Source organism: Uranotaenia lowii, chromosome 2 (assembly GCF_029784155.1).
Source record: "Uranotaenia lowii strain MFRU-FL chromosome 2, ASM2978415v1, whole genome shotgun sequence".
In the NCBI taxonomy this organism is placed as follows: domain Eukaryota; kingdom Metazoa; phylum Arthropoda; class Insecta; order Diptera; family Culicidae; genus Uranotaenia; species Uranotaenia lowii.
This window is the reverse complement of record NC_073692.1, coordinates 213,961,340-213,983,667: the sequence shown is the minus strand read 5'-3', so window position 1 is coordinate 213,983,667 and position 22,328 is coordinate 213,961,340. Positions and strand designations below refer to the sequence as shown.

The window sequence follows — 22,328 nt, the reverse complement described above, 5'->3', positions numbered from 1 at the left end:
TTTTCTTTTCGTGTAGGCCAATAGGAGTTGACCGTGTGTGACAAATCGGCTTAATTAGTTTTTTCGTATAGGACCAAAGGGCTAAACTTCAAAACCATAACAAAAACCGGCCGATCAATTGGGCAAAACTTGCAGGCGTAACTGGAAATGAAAACAAAAAATGGCTAACCTCGAAAATATCTGGGATTGAGTGAAAAAAAGTTGAAGTTTCTGATAAGTAACGAAGTTCCGAAATTGCAAACGCGTTTTTCTCCTTTCGAGCTAAAATACCCTGGCTATAACTTTGTCGAAGACATCAAAGAGATACAAATTGAGAGAAAGGAGTTGTAATGTTTGAAGTTCACATTAAAACAACTAAACCCTCCCGAGGATTTTTTTCGATCTCATCAAAAAGTTGCTTTTTGCTTCTTCGGAAGTTTTACAAAAAAATCTAAAATTTCTGATGTTTCTAAAGTAAATTATAGGAAAATAAAATATACTATTATATAGGATAAAACCCTCCTGAAAGTTTTCGAGAGTGAATTCGTTACCTTCGAATGACCTCGAAAATGTTCCCCAATATTATTAACATTTTGTTGAGTGATTTTCGAAACATAAAACTTAGCATTTCTGAAGATTTTTGATAAGTTCTATCGATGGAACGAAAACTTACGCGAGGTACATTATTTTAGGCATGCGCCTTTATATTTCGATAGAATTTTGAACGAATGTTTCCATATGGTCATCATATTTTATGTTCTACTTCAATCCAAAACTCAAAACAATGTCGTTAGATTCTGATTTCAATACACAAATGAATCATTCATTCCATTTATCTTTTCGTTATTGCTTTTGTCAGAGCATGCTCGTGGCTAGAGGACGAATGATCAAGTTGGTTAAAATCCTCTATAAATAAACAAAATAGAATAGAATAGAATAGAATAGAGTATGCTCGTTGGGGTGTCCCAAAATTGCCTAATGTCTGGGAATCTGGGGGCTCACCCTCCAAATGGTGGATTAGGGTGTGGAGAATAAACTTTTGTATGGAGCCGACTAAAAAAATCATGTTTGGAGGTTCCGCGAAGGCGATCTTTGAAAAAAGTCCACTTTAAAAAAAAGATTTTAAATATATTCTGGGTCCAAAAGTTTTCACAAAACTTATATATTTTATATTTTTTTCAATTTTGTTTGGATTAAATTTTACACGTCAAAAATGAAAAATGAATCAAATTTGTGTCAAAATTTAAAATAAGCAAATCAATTTCAAGAAAAAAATTTTTTTGGTACAAAAATTTTGTATTCAACGGACAAAAACTCAGAGCTTTTCCAAGTTTATATATTTTCAAATTTTAAAATTTCCAGCTCCGTGGGAATGTTTGTTAAATAAAAAAGTTTTAATCATTTAAAGATTTCAATTTTAAAAATATCGGTCCGCCTAACTCAAACCGCTGTAACTTGCAATTCCTTGGACTAAATTTATGACTTTTTACATCTTTTGAATTTTGTTAATTCTAGTCTAAAACATGTTTTATATTTTTGTCTAGAATTATATCTATCCAAAATTGATATCAATACCAATAAATGTCACCTTCAAGTTAACAAAAACAATTTCTCCAAAAATTTCATCACTTGAGCTGCATTTTGAAACAAACAGTTACAATGGAAGGTAGCTTAATTCCTGCTTTTCCAAATGACAAACTCCTTGAATCCTTCATCGCCATGTTTTGCCACATGTTTCAAACAATTAAACGAGTCTCAGGTTGTTCGCGACAGCGGTTTTCTTTAATCCCATTGCCTGTAGGGTAAATTTACCTTTATTTGTTCCAGTTGAAAACTCATTAAAGTTTGTCAATTACTTGTTTTGAAAATATTTCAACTTGGTATTTTTCCAATCATCTGCCTGAAAAAGTTCAGGATTCTCATACCCTAGCATTACTTTCGCATAACTGTGCTGCTACCCATCACATGTCGTTCATAAATTGTTTCAAGAAAGCTCGACTAACTAACTATTGCTGCCTGCCACGGCTCGCTGTAAGCAGTTGCAATCCTATCAGGACCAAAATTAGCCACTTAAGCAACTTGTTCGGGTGTATATGGAAGAAGTTCACCGCTGTCGTTGCGAGTTTCCATATTTGAACTTCAAACTCTGTAATCCTATTAGCAGTAATCCTTTTTCTGACTCTCTCTCTCTCTCTTTCTCTGTTCACATTCACATCGCACGCTTGCATCCGCACGACAGATCTCTTCTGCAAGGACATTCCCGGTGAGGCTTCGAAGGCTGCCACGAGGACGACGGCTGCCGGCAAACAAAACTTCCAAATTGCTGCCGTCACTTCTTCTTCCAATGCGGCTGTTGCTGCTGCCTCTCCGCTTACCGTGGTTCTGGATCGGGTCCTGCATACGACGGTCTACGAGCATCTTCAGGTTCTGGTCCACCAGGCCGCTTACTGTCCGGAAGAGCTGAACTCCCCAGAGCTGGAACGCTTCCTCGACCTCTGCCGGCATTATTTGAATGAACAGGATGGAACCCCAGTCATGAACCGAATGTTGGCATTCACACTGCTCCAGATGGCGCTGCTTCTCGGTAAGTTAAGAGGGTGGGTTGTGACAGGAGCAAGCATCTATTACGTGTGCGTGACTAACTGATGCGAAAGGTGATTTCCGTCGGATTACGTCCGTGGCTCCGTCAGTCTTCTTGGGAAGACTTCTAATCATGAGGCCGACCCTTTCCCTAAATATTTTTTTGTCTACGTATTTCAGTAATCAATCGATGTGATTTGATGACGCCCGATGTCCTGCAAGCTTTCCTGTCCTTGTGGAAGCATCCCAAGTTGGTTGAGTTTTGTACCACACCGGAATCGGCGGACCGCCATCAGCAGCGCAAACAGCAGGAAGAGGACGAAATCGAACAACTGATGAAGACGACGGCCATGGAGAATTGTGACCGCTCCATGGTGGATGAAGAGGAAATAATGCGAATCAGGCAAAGACAGCAGCAAGAAGGTTTGTTTGTTTGGATTCCCATTTTCCCGCCCTTATGAAATGTTCATTTTAGATTTAACTAGTCATAGTACGACGAAGGAACGCATAATCATTAGAAAAAAAAATCTTTGAAGCCTTTTTTTGCTAAGATTTATGCTTTCTAAGGTTTGCGTCAATTAGTAACGGGCCGCATACAATTTCGTGTTTCTCCATGAGAAAATAACGTTGAAAATTGGTAAAAATATATATTTTGAGGGTTTTTATTAGACTTTTAAGAAAAAAAAAAGACTTCTGTTTTAATGAATTATTGAACTTTTCGTCGAATACCTCCATATTTTAAATTGGCAACATTAGCGGTATCGGCCATTTTTTCCATCACTTCGCCATATCAGATGCTGATTTGACTGATTTGGCACCAATTTTCAATTTACGCTTGACTATTGCTCAATATCTTTTGATTACAAGTAGCTGTGGGCAGTTTGGTGGATTAAGCCATTTTATAGAGTTCTACCGAAGTTCGGCGAACGGTCGAATACCGAATATTGACCTTCTCAACTATTCGGCCAAACAAATATTCGGTTGAATATTCTGTCAAGTTTTAAATTTCTTCCAGCTAATGCCCCTCATGTTTCAGACAGCAAAACTAAGCCTCTAATGTTTAAGAGTCCATATTTTTAATCTGTTGTGAGTTATCATTATTCATGTTTCGTCAGTCAAGTCATTACATAACTACACAATTCATTGGCGATTGCTATTGTCTCACTCTCCACTTATCATCTTCCCTAACCAGAAAAGTACTCATTTCTGAATAATTAAATGAAAAACTACTAATTTTTGTGCGAATATTCTGAGTCATCCACTCGGAATGTCTGGCAACAGTGCTGAGTTACTATTTACGAACTCTGTTCGAGTAGTTCGACTTAACGGTGTGATGATGTAAACATTGAAACTGTCATCATCATCACTATCCTATTGTTCGGCAATCATCAATTGCGAATTGTCCAAAGCAAGTGGAAAACCAAAACAAATATTATTTTGGTTCTGCTGCAATCGGCAGAAATGTGATCCTCCACTGATCCTCAGTGGAGATGTGTCGCAAAGATAGCTGACCGCTTCTTATGATGTCCCTTATGAACGCATACTTAACGTCCAGATGCTTCATCCGCTGATGGGTTCGCACCTTTTCCAGATACTGGATGCAAGAGATGTTGTCCTCCATTAATGTGAAAGGAGTTCCACACCCAATTCACCTAGGAAGTTTGTTAACAACAAACCTTCCTTGACTGCATGACAAAGAGCTAATATCTCAGCTTCGGTCGACGACAGACTGACCGTCTGTTGACGTTTCGTTGAACTAGATTCTCGAAGATCATGTAAGCATAGCCTCATAATAATCATCGAAGTCGTTGGCAAAATCTGCATCAACATATCCGATGAGTGGTTCCAATATCGCATTTCTCCGGAATACCAACGACGTATCGGTCGTACCTCGAAGGTATCGCAGAATACGCTTCAAGCCTTGCCAATGCCTATCCACCAGGCTGGCCTGATATTTGCTTAGTGCGCTAACCGCAGCACAGATATCTGGTATCGAAAATGTCGCCAGATATTGTAGACAACCGATCAATTCTTTGAACGGTTTTTTTTGTGATAACCTTACCATCGTTCAGCTTCGTTCAGCGAACGTTGGTGCCAAGCGGTGTTTTTTTTTTATGGGTGTGATGGGAGACCATACTCGCGCAAAGTGCTCCACGGCAATACTCGTTTGTTCGTTCTACACCAGCAAACATCATCCCCTCGACTGTCACAATTCGCGACTCACGGGTTGGCAATCCGTTCGCCTCTCCTCATGACTCGAGACTCTCTTACGCTCATCCCTCTTGACACAACTCGAGACGAGAACAACTCACCTCTCCTCGTGTCTTCAGGGCCCTCTTTCGAACCGTCTCTTGACCCAATTCGAGACGAGAACAACTCCTCGAGTCTGGAGATACTCGCATCACCTAACGTGTTCTCTGTCTCGACTCTTCGAGACTCAGTCTGAGGCCCGACCACTGGGCACCACATGTTTACGGCACAAGGCCCTTTGCCCGTCGTGAGTCGATCATATCGGGGCCATGAACCTCCCCACAAAGCAGACCGATCAAAACCCGCTCGAACACTTGGTCGTCCCGCATATCAGGGCCGCGACTACCCGATACGCGTGACGACCCTTCCCTCTTGCAACTGAGCACTAGTACCAAAGCACCCAGTCGCACCACGCTTTGCCACACTCGGCACGCAGCTCGTCGGCGGGCTGGCTGCATTAAGGACATGAAGTTCTCTTGGCAGTACGCCTACAGGTGACGAGTCTGCAGACACGTTTCCACTCTGCACCACGGGAAGGTGGGACTACTTCGCAGAGCGTGTGCTCACGTAGCGCTGTGTAGTTCCTATTGTTCGCTGACTATGTCTCAAGGCCGGTTTAGCGGAATCTTGGTCATCATCGTCATCGTCCGAGAATTCTGTGCTGTACTCGTAGTCGCTCTCGCCGTGATCGTTAACAACAACAACATCGGCTAATCGCTCAGATGTATTTTCTGTTGTTGGAACATCGCCTGATCGCTCACAGATGTTTTCGGGTGCTCGCACATCGACTGGTTGCTCGGATGTGGGCTGTTGTTCTGGCTCATACACGTCGGCTAACCGTTCAAATGTGATGGCCTCTGGTGGGTCTTCGACAGGCTTCTCGATACCCTGCTCTGGCGCAGAACCGCCACGCACTGGCTCCAAAACGCTGGTTTCATCGAAGACCACGATGCGATGAATCTCGATGGATCGGCTCGAACCATTCCAAAGCCTCTATCCGGTATTCGCGTAACCCACGAATACCAGGCGTTTCGATTTCGGATCAAGCTTCTACCGCTTTTCCTTGGGAATCTGTGCGTGTTGACCTTCGACAGTCCGCTACCATAGGTCATCGCTCTGGCCTTCTCCACCAGTATGTACGATTTGCACGATCGCTGACGCCGTTCTGCTGTGGAGTATACGGGACCGTGAAAATCTCCTCTCTTAGAACAATGTCTTTGAAACTCGTTACTAACGCATTCAATGAACGTGACGAAATAACGGAATCCGTCAAACGTCGGCACCTCCATATACCCACACACGTCCACGTGTACAAGGTCTATTGGCCTACCCGACTTAAGCAGCTCGACGTTGTGAAAACTGTTGGCTGTTCTACCTGTCATACAGCTTTCGCATACAGCTTGTTTCTCCACCTTGGCTGGAATATAGCAGATACCCTCCTCCATATTGTTACGGACCACAACAATGCTCCAACGCGAAGATGTCTGAGTCGCATATTCCATTGTTCGACTGCTGGTTGACTTCCAAGCAAGGCTTTCCGCCTGATTTTAGTGCTTCAAAACAAATCCAAGCAGTACAAGTCCTTCAGGACCTCCCCTGAAAACTCAAACATGACTTGCTTCCCGAGAAAAGTAACCCTTTTCCTGTTCTCGGTGCACTTTCAGACCAAAAGAAGGTTTTCGTCGAGCCTTGAAATCACAAGTACATTGTACAATATAATTGGAACAATTACAGTACATAGTAACCCTCTTGGCTAGCAGCTCCATCCAGCTTTTCCGGGGTGTTCTTCCAGGTGGACCTTCCGACCTTCGTACAGCCCGATTGCTGATCCTGAGACTCCTCCCGGCCGTCGGACATGAGCTCACGCTCGCTAACCGCAGTGTGGCTCGTGACGGCATCGAGAGTAACCTTCTTGGTCCACGAACCTCCCCGGACTCGACCTCTGGCGGAACTTCCTGGCTGGCTGGTCTCTACGCTGGTTGTTCTCCATCAGCTGGCTGGCCCTCGTCGATGATCCTCTGGCTGAGAACTTGAGAGTACCCCTCTCACTAACTCATAATTTTCCAAACCAGACGTATCTGGGCCCATAACCTAGAGTTATCTTTATTCAAGTTTGTTTGTCAAGTCCTTAAATAACTATACATTACATTAGCGATAGCTATTTGTCACTTTCCACTTCCCATAATATCATTTTACTCATATCTCAATGAGTAAAATGAGATTACTACTAATTATTTCTGGCAACATTGTTGTGTTACCACGAACTTAGTTTGAAAAGTTTCGCTTGACCGTGTGATCATGTTAACATTTGTACTGTCATCATCATCACCATCTTATTGTTCTCCGGAAAAAACGGTCCTGCTGAATGCATCTGAAACCGTAAGTATCAACAGGGTGTAAGAAACAAACTTTGATATGGCGGCGACTCAGAGAAACGATGTTTAAAGGTCGCACTGGTTCGATTTCCGACAAATGGCTATTTTTCGACTGTTTTTTGCTTATCAAAATTCTCAGATCTTGAAAAAGTTTTAAATATGTGTCTGTTTTTTTGTTTTATTTTTTTCAAATATGTAAGTTTTGAACTAAAAACTTGTTGGGATTTTTTTGGACTCTCAATTTATATGTATGATTAATTTTTAATAACGCTATATTATGACTTTTGTAAAAAGAATAATTACAATCTATAAAAAGTGTACATTAGCTGAAGGTTTTCACATAGTTCATATTTGTCAAATAACTCCCTTTTCTACTAGATTTTAAATATCGAGCGTAGAATTTTTCTTAGAATATACCTATTTAATGGTGTTTTTTTCTTGATCCATTGAAATTTGATGCTTATTTTGAAAGGTACACAAGCTAATTCTCTATTAAGTACAGCCAAGTGATGGTTACATTAGATTTTTTTTTATTTTGATTCCATATTTTATTTTATTTTATTTACTTGTTGATTTACTTAAGTAGACATCATGTAAATGTTGTAGCAAGAAGGTGTTTTTAGATGAAAAGAAAAGAGATTGATTGAATTTTTCAAACAATTAAAAAAAATTTATGCCTTTCTATTTCGAAAACAAAATAGAGGACAGAACAGATTCTTAATTGATGTTTGTCATCAGATTAAAGAAAAAAGTTTTTAATATTCAAAACCTTTCTAATACTTTTGATGAATTGCATTGATGAAAAGTTTTGTAAAAAAATTTGTATGATAGTTTGATATCTCCTATAAATAGAAGGTAAGACCTTATTTTGATTATTTTCGTAATAAGAAGAACAGGAATATTTTTATTTTGGTTTTTGTTTAATTAAGGTCATGAGGCAGGCAAACTATGATACCTATGGTTACCCGCAAAACGGTTTCACTACCTGATCCAATTTCGGTAACTTAATTTCCCTTACCTTACTCACTTCCCACAAATGTAATTGTAAAACTTTTTCCCACCCAAAACTGACCCACAGTTTCGAGAGTTCCGAAATCATTAATTGATTTATGTACGGTGTTTCTGTTCTTGTTTATTTTCCGCCACCCGAATAACCGACAACCGAACCACTTTTCCATCAAATGGCAGACGCCAACTACGTCTTCTCGACTTTGGTCAGCAACCGGTACATCCGGATGATGGAGGCGGCCCGAGGTGGAAGGAGTTCTCCCAGCATCCAGAGCCAGAACCAGGACCAGGCGTACCGGTGCTTTGCTAATTTCATCAACGCGCTCGTCCAGTCGGAACTGATCAGCATCCGGCGGTTAAACGAACAGTTTGTGAAAATATTCAGTGAGGACTGGCAACAGGTAAGAATCCTATTCCTGAATCTAATTTACGATTAGTTAGTTTGAGGAGGGACGTTGTCGGTATCTAGACGGTTTGCTTCCTTGCGGTAGACGAAATTTCAGTTGATTTTATAGCTGTTTACTGCCGTTCCAAGCAAAATTGTCCCATGTGGAAAACGTGCAATCGAGAAAAACGCGATTGAAATTTCAGCTATATTGCAATTTTTCTCTCAAGCTAAAAGTTCACCGACAGTTTTTTCGAAGTGAACAGTTCAAGTTGATCATTTTACAATGTTTTCTGCCAAAAAAAAAAAAACATTTCCGACAACTAACGGAAAATTCCAGTCATAAAAGCTTCGTGTGACATTTTTGCGTTGAATCAGAACGCATACCGATGCTAGTTCTACGGAAAACTGTCACACGGATAAACTTTTTCTATCATTTTATTAAACTTTTTCTTATAAGTTTAATTGTGTTTCATTCGAAAGTTAACAAGACCATTTCCAGCAAAAAAGAAAATGGCCCAAAAGTCACATGGGACAGTTTTGCTTGGAACGGCAGTTTAGCCTTACGAAGTTACAATTTTCAACAGAACCAGTTTTTGGTCTACGAGACTCGAAACAATTCTAGTAAAAAATGTTCGATACTTTAATTTTTATTTCGTTCATAACAGCTTAAGCTTGCACAATCGGGTTCAAATCAGTAATTATATTTAACCGGTACTTCTGTACAAATCAGGCAGCCGGTTTCAGACTTCCATCTGGTAGAATAAAATTGTTTTAATAGAAGTTGTTTTTCATGATTAAATATCGTTCTTCGATGATAAAAAAAGTAGCTTTCATAAGCCTGAATTAAGATGAGGATCTCAGATAAAAAAATTGATTCGATATTAAATTAAAACAATTTCCATATCTAATGAAAAAAGGCCCATATAGTGAAGGGGGAGAGAGGTCCTACACACTGCCCCTTCTCCTCCAATTTGATTTCATTGAACCAAATCCGAGGTGTATTTTTTGAAATAAAAGAAAAAAATAAAAATTGTTTAAACCGTTTACTATAAAAACTTTTTCGATTTTCTTTAGAACTTCAATCTGCGAGTTAACAAAACAAAATTTCAATGATTCTAATTTGCAACTTCACGCTAAAAAAGCATGTTTTTGATAATCATTGCTACGTATTTAAAATTAATTTTAAAACTTTGACATTTAAGTACCGTGACTGCGGGTAATTCCGTGCAGCACACAATTCCGTGCATTTTCCTGAACAAATGTTTTTTTCTATGCGAAAAATTGTTTATATCCAACATAATTTTATGCTATCGTGTAGACATTGAACTAACGCTCAATGCTGTCAAATACCTACAGCATTTTATGCTTTACACAGCCCAAGAAAAAATAAAAACGCCAGCACTCTTCGGTTGAAACGTCACTTTCTGGTGTTGCAAAGCGTTAATGCAAAGTTGAGTCCAAAATAATTTAACGATTTTTGTGTGAAAAAAAGAGTTTTTCGTGGAAAATTTTCCTGGAGGTAAATATACGTTGCTTTAAGCATTATTGAAAAATGTTACCCCAATTTTTCCTTCGCTGGTTTATTTATTTCTAGTTTTCCCGTGAGCGGAATTAGGAGCTCCAAAGCAGGCGTTGTTTATTTTTGCGGAAGGAGGATGAACTGTAAGAAAACTGAAAACTCCCCTCCATGCTTACATAATTTGTGAATGATTCCTAAAATCATTTTTGAATGATCCCTTATTAAAGTAAATCTACCAGCTCGGAATACTGAGAGGCGGTACAAAACAACGTGCTCATATTATCGACAATTTGCGGCCTCCTTGCGTAATATAGTGTTTTGAATCCTTATGTCGGTTTATTATAGCTTGAAAGTCATCGCATTTATTTAATCAACACAAACTGTAGATAAATAACAAAGTTCATAGTGCACGGAATTGGGTGCAAAAGTGCACGGAACTAAAAACAGGTGCATTTTTCCAAACTTTTTTTGTGTATTTCATCAACTACGATATTTTTTTCTTAAAGTACATAAAAAATCCTAACTAATGGTGGGTTTGTGACCTTTTGAATCATTCATTTGAATTTTTTGCACAGCCTTGAAAAACAAAAATCACTTAGGTGCACGGAAATACCCGCAGTCACGATTTCATTGTGATGTAATTATCTTAATATTGGTTTGGAAATATTGATTTTTTTTAACTCTGAAGTTCATATTTCATTATGAACTTGGTCGATGAATTTTATTTGTAGGTATATCTAAATTTAATTCTGATATAAAATTATCATTAGTGATTCTGATGTCTAGAACTTTTGGTACTCTACTTTCATCGACTTTCTTTTGTGAATTTCGAGTAATCATACAAAAATTTGAACTTTATTTAATTTGGTACGGATGACTTGAATAGTTATGCAGTCTGCAACAAAGTTTTTGAATAAATTAGAATCATTAATATGCAAATCTTTAAAACATCCCACGATGTTTTTATAGAAGACTAGCTGATCCCATACGAACTCCGTTTCGCTTTCAATTTAGAATATGTCATTATCAGTTAGAATGAATATCAATTGCCAGGCATTTTCCAGACGCATTTTCAAATGACTTGTTGAGCAATTATTGCAAAAATGTGGAACACATTATATGTTCGATCACTTTTTCTGTCGTTTGCTATTAAATTTGAAAACATGAATCAATTGACCGTGCCAAAAAACCCGTATATGAATTTTCGTCTTGATGCGATACAAACTTTTTTGTCCTTTGATATAATATTAAAATCAGAACTCAATTGACCGTCCCAACCCCCATGTATAAATTTCGACTCGATCATTGCAGATCGGTGACCTCTTTAACGAACTTTGATTTCTGATATCTATTGCCCTTCCCTAAAAACTCCCGTGTGCAAATTTTCAAACCAATCCATTGCAAATAACGTCAATATCGCAATTAAAACAGTGAAAAGTTCAAATGGACGACCCCTTCGGCCAACCCCTGACCCAAAATCGGACAATTGGAATAATTGTTCGTCCTTAATAATTCCTATGTACAAATTTTCGCCTCAATCCGATTAATAATAACGTCAATATCACAAAAAAATTGAAAAGGTTATATGGATGACCCCTTTTGCCGGTCCCTTACACAAAATTTGATACCTGAAATCGTTTGCATGCCATTAAAAATTCTCGTGAACCAATTTTCATCTGAATCCGAAGTATAATAACGTCAATATCGCAAAAATAGCGAACAGTGAATACGGACGAACCCTTTGGCTGACCCCATACACAAAATTTTATACCGGCAATCGATTGCCCGTCTCTAAAAACATCCGAGCGCAAATTTTCATCTCAATCCGACGTACACTAACGTCAATATCACAACAATATTGAAAAGTTAATATGGACGACCCCTTCGGCCGACCCCTGACTCCAAATTCAATACCTGAAATCGATTTCTTATCTTTACAAACCTCCATGTGCAAATTTTCATCACGATCCGACGAAAAATAACGGCAATAACGCAAAAACAATATTTGTCTTGTATGGACGGCCCCCTTCAGAAGGGGTCATCCGAAAATCTGAAAACATTTTTCATCATTCCTGGTCCTAATGAGCACCCATGCCAAATTTCAGCTCTCTAGCCCTTAAGACGGCTGAGCCTATAGAGGACAAACAAACAAACCCACAGAGATTGCTTTTTAAATATATAGATGTTTAAAAGAAAAAATACAGTAACTCTAATTTTTTTCAGAAACGAAAAATTTAGCCTTTTCTGAATCATTTTCAGGCAAAATTAAAATTTTTGGTCGGTGAGTCTCCATAAGTTTTGTTTTTTTTTTTGTAAATTTGTAGTACGTATTTAGAAATTTTTATTTTTTAAATTATTCCAGGGCAATGAAATAGTACGCCTGGAAAGATAAGTGATTTGGATTTTCTGAAAAACTTATTTTTATATGAACATTCTATTTAAGATTTTTTTTATTTGTAATTTCCTTGTTTTAATTGATGTTATCCAAATGTAACATGACTAAATATTAAAATCTTTTTTTTCAAAATTGTTCTTTGAAATGTTTACAAAATATTTGCTGGCTCTGATGCATATGGGTTCGCTTCGCACTTTAGAAAACAAAAATCAAAATTTTAATGATGCCACTCGTTTATGGCATTTTTGAATTTTGTTTGCCTCAGATTAAATTTAAACATATCTTAGCAGACCAGTTTTTAATAAAATTAAAAATATAAAATTTAGTTAAAAGTTAAAGAATGTACTTGAACTGAAATTCGTCTATCTTCTGCTACATAACATAAATTTTAATCATATTCCAGGTGAAGAAATTTTCTTTCAATCATTTGAACTTCATTTTTGATTAAGAATTGAAGTACTGTTGATATGTTCGATTTCATGATCAACAAAACGATGAAAAACGATTTTTTTTCAAGAGAATTTCAATTTTATCGACGGGTCTTAGACCAGATTTAAGATTTCTAATTTTGTTTTATTTTTATGAATTTCTATGGTTTATTCAACCCGAGCAGACTTTTATGGCAGAATAATAGCAAATTTTGCTATCACACCCTGAGGGCCAAATTTGCTCTCATTTTGCTTGACATAAGGTGGTACACAGCAAAATTGAGAGCACAAATTTTCATACGTGGTTAGCAAAATGATACCAAATTTTGCTAAAAGTGAGACCCCAACTACACCTCGTTTTTCGAGAGCTTGGAGAGTACAATGAAACCAATTTATGGCATCACACATTGGATTGGAAACAAGCGTTGGTCTCTGACTAACCAAAACCACAATTTTTTCCACACTAACGATCGTCCCAGTTTTCGGTTGACCCGGCGACCTCCGGATCGATTGGACGTCAAATGTAGCTCCAAAATGGATTGCAAGAACATTCGAGCCGTATCGACCACTTTAGAAATAGTTGGACTATTTTGAGCATGGTAAGGTAAGAGGATCATCTATGTTTTACACTTGGAATCTGCTACAGCGAGTTATCTGCCGCTTTGATCCCATGTAGCAAACGGAGATAAGATTGGACTGGACTCCTGCCCATTTTCCTGGTTATTAGTTTCCGGCGTTGAAGATTTAAATCGCGAGTTCAGACCTAGAAATGTAAAAAAATGCATACCAAAGTGGATTCAGACTAATACCTGTATTTTTGGTGCTGTCAAGTCCCGAGCAGACTTTTATGGCAAAATTATAGCAAATTTTGCTATCACGCCCTGAGAGCCAAATTTGCTCTCATTTTGCTTGACATAAGGTGGTACACAGCAAAAATGAGAGCACAAATTTTCATACTTGGTTAGCAAAGTGATACCAAATTTTGCTAAAACTGAGACCCTAACTACACCTCGTTTTTTGAGAGCTTGGAGACCACAATGATGCTAATATAAGGCATCACATAATTTCCAATGAAAGCAAATTTTAGCATCATTAAGCTTTCAAAACGATCTCAAAACGAGGCATCATTTGGATCTCCAAAAAAGCAAAAATTCGGTATCGCTTTGCTGGCCACGTAAGAAAATTTATGCTCTCATTTTTGCTGTGTACCACCTTGCATCAAGCAAAATGAGAGCAATTTTGAATTTCAAGGCGTGATAGCAAAATTTCATTTGAATTTGTTGTAGGAATTGTACTCGCGAAACCTTCCAAGTTTTCGCATTCAATACCGAGTTGGATGATAAGCGCCTTTGTGTAGGCAGCGTATTAGACTCTGAAAGTAAAAAAACGAAATTTAATTTTGTTCTAATTGAAAATATATATCATAACTACACAAAGGCGTTTAAACTGCGGCTTCGTGCAAGAAAAAGCGCCTCCAACATGTCGAATTATTTCATTCATTTTTCGAAAATTTATATTCCTAGAAATAGAGAAGTATGAGCATAAATTGTAAAAGCTTGTGATTTTGTCCTTCGTAACAATTTAAAAGCTGACATTTTCTATAAACAAGTCAAAAAAATATATTATTACCCTTAAAGTGATGGCAGAAAAAAATAATGAAAAATGAAAACTGGGAGAATGAGAAGAGGTCGCCTGGAATAAGTTAATGAAATTTAAAAATTTGTATGTCATGATTATCACGAAACCTAACTGTACGAACTTAACGAACCTCAATTGGAGCTCTAATTTTGGTTTTCTGTTTTTATAACGAAGTATATTCGAACAATACTTTAGAATCGTGTGTCTGTTTCTTCCCCAATAAATTCATTTCAATTAATTGAATTTGATAAGTTGGGGGTGGATAAACCAATCGGTTTAAAATCCCAAAAATGAATGAAAGTGCATTTTGCTCGAAAAATAAATTCGAAAATCTTAGATTTTTGTGAATAGACCAAATAACGTCTCGCATTTTAATGTTGGTTAAGTAATCAGATACATACATTCAGGCGTTTAACAGACGAGGTTAAATTAACTCCAACGTTTTATAGTTTGGTTTGGTTTGTAACGAAAACATAGTACGTGACTTACGTCGAAGCATTCACTAATCATTTTACTTATGCTATTATTAATACATGTTACAAAAGACAAATGTTCAGTAATTTATAAGATTTGTCTTGACATTTGCTATTGTCTGGTTTGGAAGTAATCTTAAGTGTAGCCAAGTTAAGTACCTATTACGTGCTTAGCTTAGTTGTCGTTTTGAAAAATGTCGAACAAAAATGAAATCATTTAAATTTTATTCGATTTATCATTACATCATTTCTCTTCTTTTGGAATAATTTGAGAATTTTTTTTTCCCCGTCTTTTTTAATAAGATGTTGCAAAGGCAGCGTGTTCGAATTTTACACTTGACGCTTCGCTTCGGCGAGCTCAGGCGGTTTGAACGATTTTAACAACTGAGCCACAACTGCCCTATAGTTTATCATTGAATGTCGTTTGAAAAATATAGGTACACATGATAGAAGAACAAAAAAGATCTCAAGAAAAATGAGAACATATCGTATTTTCATTTTCTTTAGACGTTCTATTTTAATCTAGCTAAATTTCCTTTTAAACATCTGTCGTCTTCCAAAAAGGCTTTTTAAAGACGATTGATAATTGAAGAGAAAGTAGAACTCACCTGCAAAATGTGCATTTAAACATGGATAATACGTTTGTTTGGAACCGGGCTTGATCTTCTAAATCTTGATCCTAGGTCGGTTTGCAATCTTCCGGATCCAGAGGGATTTCAGTTGTTGTTTCCTTCCGCAAAATAACTATGGCAGACCAGCGCTTTCGATGTGACCTGTGGCTAGCGTAGACCAGGACAAACAAATGCGGGCTTTGATATCGCAAAACTACCAACGCAAATGCGGTGGAACGGATTCTTCGTCGACTTTTGGATTCAGACGGCACTTCCGCGTAAGATATCGATAATATCTAAAACAATCGTCTTCGGAATGGAATGCAAAAACGAAATTATAAATAATACTCACCTGTAGGTACTAAATAGTCAATTGTTTGTCACAATTTTAGCACTGTAGTTTCCATAACCAGGCAAAACAACGCGGAGGATCGAAGCCGGTGGTGCTGGAACATTTCAAACTGCGACAACACTGTGTTTTTATTTACTTTATGGTTGGATCGGTAACTGCGACTATATGCCTATATGTATGAATAGCCAACTTATTAACTGCCCTAGAAGTTTTAATTAATAATATAAATAGTTGAAAAAAAATCATTTAAATTAAAAATCATTGCATTGTAGAAAGTTTTATTATCATAATTTCATAGTGCATAGTGATAGTACTGATAGTACATACTGATAATGTAACGAATGAAAAACCGCTCATCATTTAAACATGTCAAAAACTGAATGGTTTTTTGAACATAAATTTGTTTTCAAACAGATTCTTTGAAATCAATAATGATTTTATTAATTTTAAATTAAGTAATAAAATTGCGATCAAGCATAAAACCCTTACAAGTACCTAAATGCAGTTGTAATAAACAAATCAATTAAAGTTGAAGTATTTCTATTGTGTAGTTGGCCATATATCATTAATCATAGATAAAAAAAACTTCATACGATCGAAATGATGATTTTGTTTCTTAAGAATATTTGACTTCAATGATGCTCTTGGAGTTTCGAAGATCTAATTTGACAGTTTTGCGTCCAACGGCAGTATTATCGAAAGACAAAAAAAATTCTTCTCTAATCGAAAACTATAACCAAGAGTTTTTATTTTGAATCCAAAATGGTATTGTAACTGACCAGGCAATAAAAGTGTAATTTAAATATATTTTTTAAATTTTTGTTTCAATTAACATTAACAATTTTTTATTATTTTAAAGATAGTCGATGAATTCGTTTGAATTCAGCCACAGTAAAAATTCAAAGGAATTCATCGACTATCTTTGGAATCATCGTTTCATTCAGCTTAGCTTAGCTTTCGATTATTATTGAAAAATCTTCAAATTTTCGCCTGATGCTTATAAAAGAAAAGTTTGTTAAACTATTCAAATATTAATATCAATTCTTGAAAGTTCTTTTAAATCTAATGATACCTTCTTGATGTCTCATTTTGCTACCGACAAAAATTTTCAAGAAAATTTATGATTCGATTTTTTTTTGCAAAATGAAGGATACTTCAATGACGCCCAAATGATGCTATAATCTTGCTCTCAGATTAGTATTTAATGTAAAAATTGGACACCTTAATGATGGCTAATTGTTTATCACTACAAATTTTGCTCCAAAAATTTGCTTAAACTTTGCTGCTGAAGCCTGAATTTGGTCTCAGCTTGCTGTCAAAAAAGATATTTTTGAGGCTTTATTTATGCCTGATTTTGCTCTCTAAAAAAATCGACAACAAAAAATGCTATCAGTTTGCTGTTGAGACCTTATCAAGGTCTCAGTTTACTATCAATTTGGGCATCAAAGTCTGCTCGGGGTGTCAACCACAGTAAAGCTTTTGACCGCTGATGGGGTACCTACTTGCTTTAAAACGAATCCAAACTGAAGCAGCAAATAGAACCACCGGATACATCCTCGTTTTTTGAACTCTCGTCCATGATGACATAGAACAGCAAACTTTACTGGCGATTTCAACTGGGTACATCCTGGGCTGGAGTCACTTATGATGAACTATCTGTGGTAGAACTCCTGCCTTGTAGATCCGGTTCTAGTCGGGAATTCCTCCTCCTTTCTTTTTGAAGCTGTTTCCTGCTCCAGATGTTGGGCCAGTGAAAGCTTTTTTCAAGGGCAGTTTTGTTTTTCAAGCGCAGAAGAAACAAATAATGCTGCCAAACTGTGAACAACAACAACACTGATGACATTTTAAAATAACACTTTCATTTTTATTTCACTCAATATAGCACGGTTACAAATTTCAACTCAAAATTAAGTTTAATCAAAATAAATCAATACTAGAGAAAACAACACAGCTGTTATTAGCTAAAAATAACTTTTTTTAATAACAGAACGGAATCTAAAACATTATAAATACTGAAAAATCAGAACATCTACACGCCCTCGAGTTCGAACTTCAGAATACTACACGCTCTCGATTTCGAACTATAATTTAAATTTGACGATGGATTTAAACAGTCTTATTCAATGAACTTAAATAGACAACCCTTTTTTCTAATTGCGAAAAATCAAAACCGAGTTCGACCGGTGAACTTGTGACATTTCGTGGAAAGCATTCGGAAACTACCCGCAGTGTCAAACTTTCTCAATTCTATCCAATTGCAATACAATCATTGTTGGGACAGAAAAATTCAACTTTCAAAGCTATCTTATCCTCGTTTTATGTTTTTTAATATTTAAAATGACCTCTCGAATACTCAACTAAGAACAGTTTTGAGTTTTACTTCGAATTTTGTTTTGAGTAGAATCAGCTAGAGTTTGATCGTTGAACCTAATTTTGAGTATGCTGAATCAACCTACTTAATATTGAGTTTAACATCAGGTGCGTGAAGCACTGATGCTAGTACGGGCCTGTACGGGCTAGTACCACCAAATTCAAGTGTCATTTATTTATCATTTATTTATCAAGATTTTCTTGAAAAAAAATTCATTTAGTTTTACGAGCATATATTTCAATCAACCTGTGAAGGATTTTCGACGATGGAATCACCAAGCGACGCATCTGCAAATGAAATTATTTATGGATAGTCTTCGAAAATAATTAGCTGACTAAAAATCTCCTTGGAACAAATAATTCATCTGTGCAAGTAAGTATTATTGAACCGCTTTTTAGCATCAGGAGACAAGAACAGGTTTTGGTATTGAACTGAATGAAATATAGTATTTTTCATTTACCGTTAGCACAATTTAACGTTTTTCGGTTGATTAAAATCTGATCGAATTAAAATTTATAATGCTTAATTTTGCTTCTGTGCAGAATCAACAGCAAATGATGCTATCAGTTTGCTGTTGATACCTCATTTTCGCCTCAGTTTGCTTTTAAATTTTAATTATTGAAACCTTGTTGATGCCTAATTTTACTATCCTTAAAAAAACAAATGGCAAATGTTGCTCTCAGTTTGCTCATGACACCTTATTTTGATCTCAATTAGCTATCGATTTAGGCATCAAAGTCTGCTCGGGAAACCAATGACTTCTATAGTGTTTACCATAATTGCTTTAAAATTGTAGAAATTAGGATGGTTTTTCTGTAACTGTAACATTAATGCTTCATTAAGATTTTATTTTATAGTAAAGAAGAACTTCAGTGTACAGTAGAACAACTAAAATGAGTAAAAGGTGAACAAAATATGGTGAATCTTACGCGCTGCAGGCTAGCTTCCTATCAATCCTTTGCAATTCACTTTTGCCAACAGTTCTGTTGATTTTTGTCAATTTAAGTTCGACAAAAAGATTAAAATGCATTTTTTTGGAAAAAATTCAATTTTATCACAGTTTCAGACTAGATTCATCTATTAAATAAATTTATTTCCAATAAACTATAAAACCCAATTAAAAAAAAGAACTCGAGAGATTTAAAAAAAAAGTGGGTTGGAAACTCGGTAAAAGTGAGATTTTGGGGTTTCTCATGCAAATCCAAACAGTTTGTTATTTGAGTTTTTGAAGGTTTTTCACAAAATACAGGTTTTTGTGGATTGTTATATCATGTTATCATTAATTTTATTTTATTCAATTGTTGTCAATGGCCATGCCATGCCATACAAATAAAAACATAGATATGAAACTTATTCTCAACTTGATTTTTCAGGACTCCAATCATATGTAAAAGCGTAATCATTCAAGAATATAGAATACAGTTAATGGTATTTAGGAATGTAGGGTTAATAACGCAAACAAAATTAAAAACCAGTGCCAGAATTTACACTAACAATTCGTCTCTTTGTTATCTGAAATAATATTGCGTGTACATATTTGAAGCTTAAAAATCATAAACACACATGAGTCAGATTATCACGCCAAACATAAAAATACGAACAGTGACTCAAAAAAGTTTCTGGTGAAAAAAATACTGATATCAATTTACAAGATATGATTGGAACTTATTGAACGTTTTATTATGATATGGTATTCAGAATTTCTAACAAACTTTCTGATAACAAACTATGAATTGGTAATTCAAAATAAATTCTTTTGAGTTCAAAATCAGAATTCGTTGTTCAATTCTCAATTCAATTTAAAGCTGTAATTCCTTTCTGAGCTCATATTATGCCTTTGAGAATTGCCGTTTAGAATTTTGAGTATTTAAATGATTAAAACAAAACAAATGCAACAACAAGATTTTTTCTAAAATATGCTGGTTTCTTGTGTAACAGGTTTTGACATTTTAACTTAATGTGGTGCTTTGAACCCTTGAGTTTAGGTTAAAAGCATTCTAAATAACTCAATTTTTTCAAATTTTTAAAACAGACAAGGGTTTTATAATTTTGCAAATTTATTTTCTATTGATTTAGATTTTCCGCTCTTTTTATTTTAATGTTTGAAGGTTGTTTAAAAATAGATCGTATCCTCAAAAGGGTCTACCCAGCATTAGCTCGTCCGCATCTTTCAACGACCCATCACACCGGGCGACAGGGCACTTCTTCTACCTTTAGCAAGCCGTCCTCACCGACAACAGTTTATAAAATTGCTTTCCCCGAGCGGTGGTGCGCATGCCTAATTTATGCTAATTATGATTTGCTTTGATTAAATCCATTTCCACAGCAAACCCTAGAACGCGTCTCCCGCTTGATGGATGCGGTTCTACGAGGAGGAGACGAAGGACCTTCAGCAGCAGCAGCATCCGAATCATCATCTACTGGTGAAGGTGGCCCAAAGGCAGCAGCATCAGGACAGTCGTCGTCAAACTCCCACGGGGCCGGCGGAAGTGGAAGTGGTCGTCGAAAAGCTCCGGCCAGCCCGGATGACTCGCACTCGCAACTTTTCCTCGAAATGCTCTCCGATTTGGCTCGGGAGATTGAGGATTTCTGATGCCTAATTGCGTTCCCCCGTCCAGCAAACGTCAAACGAACGCAACGCATTTGCTGAAGGGTGGCTCCAGAGAGCTGGTATGTCGCTACCCAATCTTACCGGGATCCTGAAGGTGTGATGGCCAGCCATTAGCGACCGTTGTTGGCTCCGACTGACTCTGACTGACAGGTAAATCTGGCAGCGACAGTAATGTTGTTCAAGTCTCGTCATCGTCATTTGAGTGGCCGTCCATTTTCCATCTTCTTCCAGCTTAGGCCAGGTTTTCTGCTAAAAATTCATCTCCCTGTCAACTTGTTCCGTTGGACAGTTGAAATTTACTCATTTCGTTTTTTATTATTCTTGTTCCCAATTGCATTCATTATTCAAATATCCTATTTAAGTTTTCTTGCTCCATCTGTTTTTTAATCGTTACTCATTTTTAATTGCATTTGATTGAAAGCCCATTAAACAATTTCATTACTATTATTTGTTCTTCTAAGCTTAAATTTTGACTCTCTTTTACAATGAAATAAAGTTGAAGTTTGTTGATGTATTGAAATTTGCGTTAAAGTTGAGAATATCACTCTCCTTGAATGTTTGTTAGTATAAAAACTAATCAACAGTGTCACTGAACTGATCTCGAAAACCGACGACTTTGAACAAAAATATGTACCTCAAGATTGTCATGTTTTAAAACGGAATGCGATGATGAGTATGAGTATGAGGATGGGAAGTGAGATCTGCTCGATGAAAGGTTGCCGAAATCCCCAAAAATTCTGTAATTTCATAGATTCTTGAGCAAATTTGCATCACAGAATCCGTGTCACCGAACACAAAATTTTTAAATATTCACATATTTCACAGAATTTTTAAATTTTGAATGAATTTTAACATGATTATTATTTTGGCCAATAGAAAATTTAGATTTCTTGCGTTGAGTTTGAAGAAGTATGATAAGATTGTTAATTGTTAATGTTAATGAATTTTTCTCCACCTAAAATGTACAAATAACCCAATTTATTATGAATTTTCAATTTCAAATTAACGGAAATAGCATCACAAAAACTATCACAGAATTTTTGGGGTAAAATCACAGAAAGTCAGATTTTTTTTTCAAAAACACAGATTTTTCTTTCGGCAACCTTGGCTTGATGGCGGGTATTTTTTTTAAAGCAGACAGAAGTTGAACAAACCAGAAATTGTTTTTGTAAATTGTATTCTAGTGGTGGTATGAACTGATGTCATTGTTTATGTTATCCATGTCTTCATTGCATCAGTTTGGCCAATCTTATCCATCTTTTCAATATGGCTAAAAGTTTGATTTGTCAGATTGGATTGAGCACGTGTAGCTTTTCTGCCGATGATTATCTAAGTCTATGAGAAGAAACC

The 22,328-nt window shown here is 36.5% G+C and overlaps 1 protein-coding gene across 1 annotated transcript in view; it reads left to right on the top strand.

The window, feature by feature from the left end:
* The window catches only part of LOC129744087 (protein disks lost), an 819,210-nt gene extending 797,776 nt beyond the window's left edge, over window positions 1-21,434 (top strand). The window contains exons 10-13 of the mRNA XM_055736446.1: window positions 2,219-2,563; window positions 2,740-2,982; window positions 8,373-8,593; window positions 20,694-21,434. Coding sequence (XP_055592421.1) covers window positions 2,219-2,563; window positions 2,740-2,982; window positions 8,373-8,593; window positions 20,694-20,960 — 1,076 coding nt within the window. The 3' untranslated portion in view covers window positions 20,961-21,434. The remainder of the gene's footprint in view (window positions 1-2,218; window positions 2,564-2,739; window positions 2,983-8,372; window positions 8,594-20,693) is intronic.
* Window positions 21,435-22,328: the final 894 nt, after the last annotated feature.